Source organism: Monopterus albus, unplaced genomic scaffold, assembly GCF_001952655.1.
Source record: "Monopterus albus unplaced genomic scaffold, M_albus_1.0 scaffold96.1, whole genome shotgun sequence".
Lineage (NCBI taxonomy): Eukaryota > Metazoa > Chordata > Actinopteri > Synbranchiformes > Synbranchidae > Monopterus > Monopterus albus.
Genome location: NW_018127976.1, coordinates 4142052 through 4152950, shown reverse-complemented (window position 1 = coordinate 4152950; position 10899 = coordinate 4142052). Strand labels below are relative to the sequence as shown.

Sequence of the window (10899 nt, the reverse complement as noted above, 5' to 3'; positions counted from 1 at the left end):
CCAGGGTCTTTTTAATCAGTTCTTGTTTGCATTAGTTGTTGTTTACCTTATAATAAACACTACCAGATGATGATTACCCCAACATTAATAGAGAGAAATAAGTCATGGTAAAATTAATCATAGAATGCTGATGCCAAAGAAAATAAATACATGAATAAAGGGAAATAAAAAAGAAATCTGAGTTTGTTCCACCGGGTGAAATAAGAACAAAAAGAAAAAGAGCCTGAATTATAATGATTTTACAAGCCAAGCAGCCATTTCTGTGCTTTGTGTATGTTCTGTAGGTGGATAAACGTGGCCTTGGCAAGATGGGAAGCAAGGAAGGGATTCTGCATAATACTGCAGGCCAGAGGTGAGACTTTCACAGCTCTGCACAATACATATTCAATGCATACAATGCCCTGGCTGCACTGTTGCAAGAGCCTAATTAAAATTAACTGTTCCCATACACTGGAGTATGCCTGACCCACATCCCCTGCTGGCACAGTATGCATGCTAATGCTGTGTGTGTTTGTCTGTGTGTGCGTATATGTACATGTGTGCACTGACTTGTTCGGAGCACTTGAAGAAGAAAATGAGAAATGAGATAGCAGGCTAAGTCAGTCAGACCTGGTGTGTTTAGGCAGTTGTTAAGATTTGAATGAAAGTTTGTGTGCCACTGGTGTTACTCACATTGTGGACTATAACCTGTTTACACACTCACACTGTGGGGACTCAGCCTTCCTTATGGGGACCAGATGTACGTCATTGTGTTTTAGGTGACGAAATAAGGTTGGGGTTGGGTTATGGTTAATTTTATATGATTTAAGGTTTATATAGCCAGCTTTGTGACACTGGTGCACTTGCAACAAGTTGTGTCTATGTTCCTGGTTCTGCTCATTCTTTAGATAGATTTAAATGAATTTTAAGACAGAATTTAAACTCTTTATTTAGTCATATATTGTACCTATAGTTCTTGATAATAATTTAATATAAATAATATAAATCATTATTGTCTATTCTTTGTATATTCAATACTAAATAAAACATTGTAAACCCCAATGCATGCAAAAATATTAAGTGACAAGTCCTGCAGTATAAGTGCAAGGGCATGTCCATATATAATATAAGTCTCATAGAAAGATAATAAGTGCTAAGGATAATTGCACAGATGGAGTGTTATACAGTAAGACCATCTGAAAACTTGTAATTTTCTTCTCCCATACAGGGTATATACAGTAGTATACCTGTGGGTTTAAAGTATACTTCAGTAAGTTTCTGTTTGATTGTTTGTTTTTATCATCTGTTTCCTCAGAATTCACAGTAGTGTCTATGGCAAGTTAATTGGCTGATCATATACCACCTTGATGGGGGATGATGATTGTTGAGTGTCACTAAACCAGTGGAAGTCCTCTACACTGTATGGCCATGCTCCTATGATATCATCCAGAAAGCTATGGTAAAATCTGGGTGATTTTCAGCTGATACATTTCTCTGTGGCTTCAAATTCTCACTCACTCATCTGATGGAGCATATTCCCTCCAACTGCTAATAATACCTTTTGTCAAAAACAAAGTCACTGTTATCCAGAGACAACTGCTGCGGTTGAAGGACATCCATGTTTTTGTTAGGGTAGGTCTCCAGGAAAAGAATGTAAGTCAGTGTAATGCCCACTAAAATGATGGAAACACACCTGTGTGTGTCTGTGTTTTTGTGTGACTTTGAGGAATCATGAATTATTCACAATAACCTGAGGCATTGGTATACAGCACTGTTCTGCCTCGTGTGCACACACCATGTATGCCTCTGTGAGCCTGTACTGTAGGCGGGAAGTGTGTCAGAATGTCTGAGTTCAGTTCAGCCATATACTGGACTGCACTGACAAGCCCCTGACATTGCATGACAGAGAGAGCAATAGGGTAGAGAGCCACTAGGGAAAAGAAAAAAATCTAAAAATAAATACATAAATAAACCAAGCATCCTTAATCGTGACAGCCAGCATTACACCATGAAAAAAATGTTCAAGTCTGTGGTTCTGTTGCATTATTTTGTGACCTTGATCAGCCAATCTTAACAAAAAATAGCAATTTATATACAATGAAACAAATGAGAAGTAGAATTAGAAGTAGAACCGTGCTACATTTAATGAAAATAAGCAGTCACTGACCTTGTTGTTCAAATGAGATTGAGGAAATGATTGGGACATCTTGTCTTTTGATTTTCTATACCTGAATGCTGCACTCATACAGGAAATGCCAAATATCATTTTATAGCTACTGACTGACTTAAAAAATGAATAATACAGCAGCACTTTTTAAAATCAGCACAGGATTGCTCTGTGTTGATTCATTGCGCTAGAATCTCATTGCTTAAACAATTGAGTCCCTAAAGGGGACAGTTTTTGAGCCCTGGCTTCATATTTTATTATGTGGGTCCTCCAAAAAGGCTGCCTTCTATAGGCTCAGTGGGGACACTAAAATCCCACAGGTGGTTGGGGTTGGTGAGGTGGAAGTACTGTATGAATCCCTGAGCTTTTACTCACAGTCCAACTACTGCTGCTGGCTCATTCATTATTTAATACACCCACAAAGCTGCACATACAACTTGCTTTACTTACTTACACAACTGCATACTTTTCCACATTTTGGGATGCCAAAATTAGTCCTAAACCATAATCCAGTAACTTTCTTATAACAAACTTTGTGTTTGATATGGAAATGCTATTTTCTCAAATATTTTCCTGGTTTGTTAAAGCAGGCAGTCTGGTTTGTTGATCAGTTACTACCTACTAAGTATGTGCATGAATAATCACGTCGATTAATCATTAGATTTGATTAGTCAAGCACTGGAAAAAAAATTAATAATTTTTGGAGACATTTTTTGCATTGTACAGAAACCTTCTGCCCAGAGACATTTAAGAAGTGGCACTAATATTTTTGACACTTATGTCCATGTGCCACAAACAGTTTCCATGTAGAGCAGACGGGAGCAAAGTGTGCTGTTATTTTACCTAAGCGAAAAAAAAAGTGATCATTATGCAAGATGATGCTACAGGTTTTTTCATGGTTCTACCAACATGACAAGGAGTCATTTACAGCACTGCCACAAAAATGTTGAGCTTCAAAAGGAAAAAAAATGATACAGAGCGACAACAAAAAATGACTGGATTTATTGTTCCTAAATGATGTGACAGCAAACAACAGGAACAAATAACTGCTTAGGTGACTCAAATGATTTGAGACAATATGCCTTCTCTTAGTGTTGTCAAGGGAGTGGGATTTCAAAGGCTGATGGAGTTAGTGGAATACACTGTACCTTCATGAAAGACAATTACCGGGGGAATTGAGAAAGTGTACAAAAAAGCAGCTACCGCTCTAACAAAAACTTAGAAGCAAGGACAGTAGCAATAACCAAAGAAAAGTCATATATTTATATTAATTTTCACCAATTTCTGCAAAATATTAAGTCAAGAAATCTAGTTTTCTAGAGTAGTCCATACACACCTACCGGCTAACCTACAAGTCACTGAGTCCTGGGGTGGACCAGTAAATAAACTCAAAACAAGGGAAGTAAATCATGCTTGGTCGATGTTAGGTTCACCTGAGGTGTGCATACAAGAGTTTACTTATTTACTTACGTAGGTGGTTACTTTAAAAACTGTTATGAGAAAAATTATGAAATGTAGTTCAAGCAGCTGAAAGTGCATATAGCAGCACATGCTGCTGCAATAAAGCATTTTCCTACATCAAACAAAAAATGCTCATTACTACCCAAGCAAAGTAGGAGCTTTCCAGGAGGTGGTTAGCAGATATAAACTAGCAGACTATATCTATCTATGTGTCAGTGAAAAGCTCTGGCTTTAGTTGTATTGATGAGGAGACTAGCTGGAGGAAATAAGAGGGTGTGGATCTGCCAAAATCCCATTTTCCTCCATTTTCTTTGTGGTCTGTCAGGTTCCCAGCAATTGGATGCTTTTTTTTTCTTTTTTTACTTCAGTGCAGTGCACAGTGACGGCATGCGTGACCCTGCGCTGAGCTCAGCTAGGCACAGCACAGCTACATTCTGCTGCCATGTAACACATTGAAATGAATGGGTTGGATAGCAGAGTGCAGCGCCCACTGCACCCTATCTGAAAGCCCCTTGAGTCTTTGATACAGGCTCTTTATATACACTCATCTTGTGCTCAAAAAAAAAAATTATAATTGGGTACAAATTGTATCTTGTGTGTACAGAGCCACTATCAAAAACTTATGAGCTCTGATTTTAAACCTTCAAGTTTCTGGGCTCCAAAATCTCTAAGGACCTGAAGTGTACCATCACTGTCTCATTTGGTTCAGCAACCAAACAGGACAGGAACAGACTCCAGAGGACAGTCAGGACTGGAGAAAGAATCATTCGTGCCAGCCAGCCATCCTTGGAGGACCTGTACATCTCACAGTTCAGAAGGAGGGCAGAGAAGATTTCTGCAGTCCCCTCACAAACTTCACAAACTATTTGAACTCCTCCTTCTGGACGGCGTTACAGGTCACTGTACATCAAAACAACCAGACACAAGGAGAGTTTCTTCCCCCAGGCCATCACTCTGATGAACCCATGACGGTATAACAGAACAACAACCCTCAGTGCAATACCTTGTAAATATAGCATTACATATATTTATCTGAATGAATATTTGAACGTAGTTTCTTTCTTTTTTCCTCACTGTCTTACACTGTCTCAATGCACATTGAGAGCCAATGTACCACAGTCAACATACTGTATCTGGCCAATAAAGGTTATTCTGATTCTGACTAATCTCAGAAATCTGATTTTAAAAATGACTTTTAAAAAAGTCTGAATTCTATGGAGTCAAAACTCAAATTTTATACAGTGACTCTAATCTTCTTCCGTACACACAAACATTTTGAGTGCTCACTGTTGTAAAACGTGGCATAATATGTATTTTGTTTTCTCCCCATCTCCAATCTGGGGCTCTGTTGTTTGAAGTCCATCAAGTTATAATTCAGACAACTCCACTGCAAAGAAAGAAGAACCTGCTGCTCACCATTCATTCTGACCAGGCAGTTCATGGATCCACGGCATGGGGTTTTCTCCCACAAAGCCCATGTCATCATGGGAGCTGCAGGATGATGTGGAAAGGTGAGCAGGGAGCAGGAGTGGCCTGTCGTCTTCGATAATCACAATGTTGTCTTGTGGCATGTTCACAGTTGGAGAGAGCTGGTAGTTACCTGAGAGAGAGATTAGACAGCATATATGAGCCTGCATGTATTTCTAGAAGTTTCTTCATTATTATGTAATACAACATGGCATCAATACTCAAGATTAAAAAATAAAAAAACAATTTGTCAGTGATAACTGAAACAAGTGTGAAAACATCACTGAGCATTACAGCATGTTGTACTCATGCTGAAGCAAATTATTTCATAGACACATTGGTGTAAATGTAAATTTGTCAGCAAGTTAATACTGTACACACAATTAACTCCATCTCTCTATATGTTACTCAGTAGTTTCAGTTTCAGTACTCGCTCAACTCCTTTACTGTAAGTTACCAACAATATGACCTAATGTCTGCTATCCAAATTCCATCCAGTCTTAATGTCAAAAGCCATAAATATAGATTTGGGTAGTTTCATCAACTGTTTTCTAAGGACATTTATGAGCAGTATAAGTGACTCCCTGATCTGTATTCCATCCTGCCCAACCTTCTTCACTGAGGACTTTGAATCACTCCTCTGTGGCTCCTCGGGAGTCAAAGTCAATGGGCAATGAGCTGCCATGGCTGGCACTCAGCACCAAGGGCAGGAAAAGAACTGTTCACCAGCATATGAAGAGGCATTTCAAAACAGAGTTGGATGATTAACTCAGCAAATTGCCCAGTATTATTTAAGTATAGATAAACAGTATGTACATGCATAAATACAATAAGAATCAAAGTTGAGATGAGTGATGAGGTTTAAGTCCTATTATACACCTGCATCAAATTAGACTGAAGTTTTCAGAAATGTTTCTTGTGGTCTTTCATTTCCTTTGGTTATCAGAGAACCATTTTGCAAATTTAATAGCTTGTGGTTTATCACTAACAGCAGACAACAGTATTTACTTTGGCAGGATCCCAACATGAATTGGACAAACATTTTCAGTAATTTCTCTGGGGCCTAACAAATGATTAATGCATACTGGTGAAGTATATATATACACAGTATATGTACATGCATAAATACAATAAGAATCAAAAGTTGAGATGAGTGATGTGGTTTAAGTCCTATTATACACTATATATATAGACAGCACAGAGGTACTAATCTTGGCAGCACAAGAACAAGCTCTAAGTACAAGATCAATAGATCAATAGAGACAGGGGTCTACCATACCAGACAGGACCCCTGGTGCAGGCAAAGATGCCCCTGAGACAATCCAGCACATAACAGCAGGGTGCAAGATGCTAGCAGGTAGGGCATACATGGAACGCCATAACCAAGTGGTTGGCATAGTGTACAGAAACATCTGTGCCGAGTACAGGCTAGAAGTCCCAAAGTCAAAATGGGATACACCTCCATAGGTGGTTGAGAATGACCAAGCTAAGATCCTGTGGGACTTTCAGATACAAAGTGACAAACTGGTAATGACCAACCAACCGGACATAGTAGTGGTGGACAAACATAGTGGTGGTACTGCAGAGTTACAATTTTGTTACATCAGTGATGTGGAAATTTCACTACACTAGTGAGGTGGAACAGACAGAGTATGAGAAGTAACATAACAGGAAGTGATGTTTTGTTTAAAGATGTTTGATAAAATGTTTGGTTGGTATTTGCATTCAAAATATACATTTTCTTAAAAAAGTACATCACTCGTAATCACTTTAAACTTATTCACGTCAAGAGACCACTTTTGCTAGAGGACACAGTTTTAATTAGGCACTCTGCAATTTTTCCTCTGCCAGATGTAAGAAATGTTTTCGTCAGAACCTCTTCACACAAGTGACCAACATTGCTGAAGAGTTGTTCCAGGCATTTCACTTACCACTTTCCTAAGTAGCCAAAGGGCACACACGCACATGGTTAATTGCTAATGGACAGGTTTAATCAGAGACACACTGATGCATTCCAAGGTGAAATGAATGAGAGAAGCTGCAGCACTTCCTTTTCTGCAGGTGTTAGCATAATAAACATAGACAGGAATCACAACCCAAGCAATCCTTGTAGTATAGAGCAAGTTAGCTCTGAAAATAACTGTACAGCAAAACTGAGACAATGAAGCAGACAAGACCTCAGGTGACTAGAGCAGAGCAAAAGAAAATTATTCTATCTGTGTTAGCTAGCTTGTAGGTTCATAAAACCGGGCTGAAAATGGTCAAAAGCAAAAGCCAGAGTGAAGACACAGGCACAAGCTGGAAATGGAGGTGACTTGTCAACACATTTGGGGTGATTTGGTGAAGTGAGGTGCAGATGGAGCTGCTAACTCTGTTTTAACACAACAGTCTCTTACTGGCTTCTCACAATCAGTGACAAGTGGGAAAACGTCAGGTGACAGTTCCAGTAGGGACACTTCACTTCCTATTGCCAGCCAGGCCAACAGACACTGTGTACGGGTGTGTGTGGTTGAGCTAAAACTATCTGCTGACAAAGGCAGTTAGAAGTCAAGCCTTTCAGTTTAGCAGCAATGATTCTGAATGCAAACAAAGTGCTCATGAAATTTTGTTGGTCCTCTGTTTTTCAGGGGTCACCACTTCCCACCACTGGATTCTATCCCAAATTGGGACAGGCATGAAGAGTGCACTGGCATGTGTTACCCTAGTGCTTGGGCATAGCCACTGCACCTGGGATTCTCAGGTGGTTCTCCGAGCATTAACCTGGTCCAATCCTGCTTATGTTCAAAGATTAGATGAGATCAGGCATGACGAGGGCAGCGTGATTACCAAGTGCTGATGAAATAATGATTGAAGATTCTCAGTGTCTTGTTTGTACTCTTTTATTATGCGGTCCATGCATTTGTTACTTCCAGGCTGGACTACTGTAACTCTTTACTATCAGGATGTCCCAATAATTCCCTAAAAAGCCTCCAGTTAATCCAAAATGCTGCAGCCAGAGTACTGACAGGAACTAGCAAGAGAGATCATATCTCTCCCATATTAGCTTCTCTCCACTGGCTCCATAACAGTAAGGTCTAGACCTTACTTTGTAAAGTGTCCTGACATGACTTTTGTTGTGATTTGGTGCTATACAAATAAAAATTGATTTGATTTGATTTCTTTGCGACTTGTTACATATGTAGTCAAGGACTACCTTGCTGTCTGTGTGAAAATGCACTGCATCAAACTGTATGTCCATCTTGTCCTGAATAAAATTGGCCATTTCTACTGCCAGAACTGCTGCACACAGTTCGAGCCTTGGTATTATAGGTTCAGACTGGGGAGCTAGCTTTGCCTTGCCCATTATGAATCTGACTTTAATTTTTCCGTCTTTTTGCACTGTTTTCATGTAGGCTACAGGTCCTATCACCTTAGTCGATGCGTCTGAGAACAGACATAATTCTTTGTGCACTGCTTGACTAGGTGAGGCTGATGTGTAGGTTCTTGGAACATGTAGATCTTTCAGCTCCTGAAGGGAATTTCTCCAAGTTTCCCATTTGACTTGTTTGTCCTCTGGAAGAGGCACGTCCCATTCTGCAGATTCTGAGGTAAGTTCTCTTAGCAGAGCTCTTCCTTGGATTGTGACAGGTGTCAATAGGCCCAAGGGATCAAAAATGCTGTTGACAGAGGAAAGGACACCACGCCAGGTAAATGGTTTGTTTGTGAAGGCCACAGAGTAGGTGAATGTGTCTGACTTAATTTCCCAAATGAGACCTAGGCTTCTCTGTGAAGCTGCTTGTCCACCACCAAGATCGAGGTCTTTGGCAACTGGTGCGCAATCTTCGGGGCAAAGGGCCTTTGTGACTGTCTGAGAGTTAGAAGCAAACTTGTTTACATCACCTGAGCATGAATGCAAGCACTGTTTTCACCACTGCTAACTTGGCCAGAATCAAAATGTATATTCAGCCTGTGAAGACCTTGGCAGTTCTGAAAACACTGGAGTTTTTCATGCACTCAAGTGTGTCAACTGAGAGTAAAAGAAAAGGAAAAAGCACTACAATCACAATGTTGTCACAAATGAATCAGCATCACCCATATATCTTAGACATGCATCTGATTCATGATTACCATCTATGCCACTGTAACATTTGTCACACTATAATTACAGATAACTTCTTATGCATCACACTGACACAAGCAGACACACTCCACCCACCACCTCAGCATCTACTGTTAAATACTGCTTAAAAAACACAGAAGTTAGGTGGGGTTTTTTTATGTAGGAATAACAATATATAACAATAATGTGAAGGCTTAACATATCACAGTTAACACCTAAACATATTAAAGTTGTCATTTTTCATGAATATATTTAATAAAATAAAAAATATATATTTTAAAACACAACAGTATACTGCTGCAAAATATTACTACTACTAAGTGTTCCAGTAAACAGGAGAAAGTTGTTTAAATAATGAAAGAAGCTGCAGTTGTACTATGCTCATTTTTCCTTGTAGCAGTTCAAGTTCATTTGTGTTGCCATTTCAGATGAGTTTGCAAGTTTGACATGTTGCCAAAAACATACCCAATCACCACTGAACGAACATATTAAGTGGCGGACTGGAGCGCAGTAAGCAAATACATCTTATCCACTTGTCTTTATCTATTTCACCAGGAAGCCAAAGTGTTCCCAAGCAGGAGACTTTACTGATAAGGGTTAGGGTCCTCTAGCTCTGGCTAAACTGTGCTTTATGTGTTTACTATGCTCCAGTCTGCCACTTAATATGTTCGCAAGGGAACGTGAATTTGGCAAAAATGTTACACAAAACAAACCTACTATTAGGTACAGTACACATCTGTACCATACCTAAAGTCCTGTACCAAAATGGTCTGGTAGAAATATGTGCATCTTTACTCCCCTAGTGTAGTGTCTGCGACAATGGCGTAACACTTGAAGAGTTTAGTGGTAAGTGCTTGAAGGCTAGTGGTGTAACTCTGAACTTGTGGTCTAATTTATGAGTCTTTCTCTGGCTCCATTAACTCAAATGTTTAGCTTACTCGACATGTCTCTGCAGGCGGACAATAGATAAAGGGTGGTCCAGTGAACCACGTGGACTTGTTGTCGTGGTGGCAATGACCTTGACGCATGGACTGCTGGGTTTTCTTCTGTCCGCACATGGTACCACTGTCCTGGCTTAGAAGACTGGCGATACGCTGTAGTCTGTTGTGGACGTATGTGTAAAACCTTTTTGACTTGTTACATATGTAGCCAAGGAATACCTTGCTATCTGTGTGAAAATGCACTGCAGCAAACTGTATGTCTATCTTGTCCTGAATAAGGTTGGCCATTTCTACTGCCAAAACTGCTGCACACAGTTCGAGCCTTGGTATTGTAGGTTCAGACTGGGGAGCTAGCTTTGCCTTGACCATTATGAATCCGACCTCAATTTTTCCATCAGTTTGCATTGTTTTCATGTAGGCTACAGCTCCTATCGCCTTAGTCGATGCGTCTGAGAATAGACATAATTCTTTGTGCACTGCTTGACTAGGTGAGGCTGATGTGTAGGTTCTTGGAACATGTAGATCTTTCAGCTCCTGAAAGATCCAAGTTTCCCATTTGACTTGTTTGTCCTCTGGAAGAGGCACGTCCCATTCTGCAGATTCTGAGGTAAGTTCTCTTAGCAGAGCTCTTCCTTGGATTGTGACAGGTGCCAATAGGCCCATGGAATCAAAAATGCTGTTGACAGAGGAAAGGACACCACGCCAGGTAAATGGTTTGTTTGTGAAGGCCACAGAGTAGGTGAATGTGTCTGACTTAATTTCCCAAATGAGACCTAGGCTTCTCT

General features: G+C 39.9%; 1 protein-coding gene across 1 annotated transcript in view; it reads right to left on the bottom strand.

The window, feature by feature from the left end:
• The window catches only part of LOC109965141 (partitioning defective 3 homolog), a 428297-nt gene that overhangs the window by 174252 nt on the left and 243146 nt on the right, over positions 1 to 10899 (bottom strand). The window contains exon 17 of the mRNA XM_020608934.1: positions 5024 to 5207. Coding sequence (XP_020464590.1) covers positions 5024 to 5207 — 184 coding nt within the window. The remainder of the gene's footprint in view (positions 1 to 5023; positions 5208 to 10899) is intronic.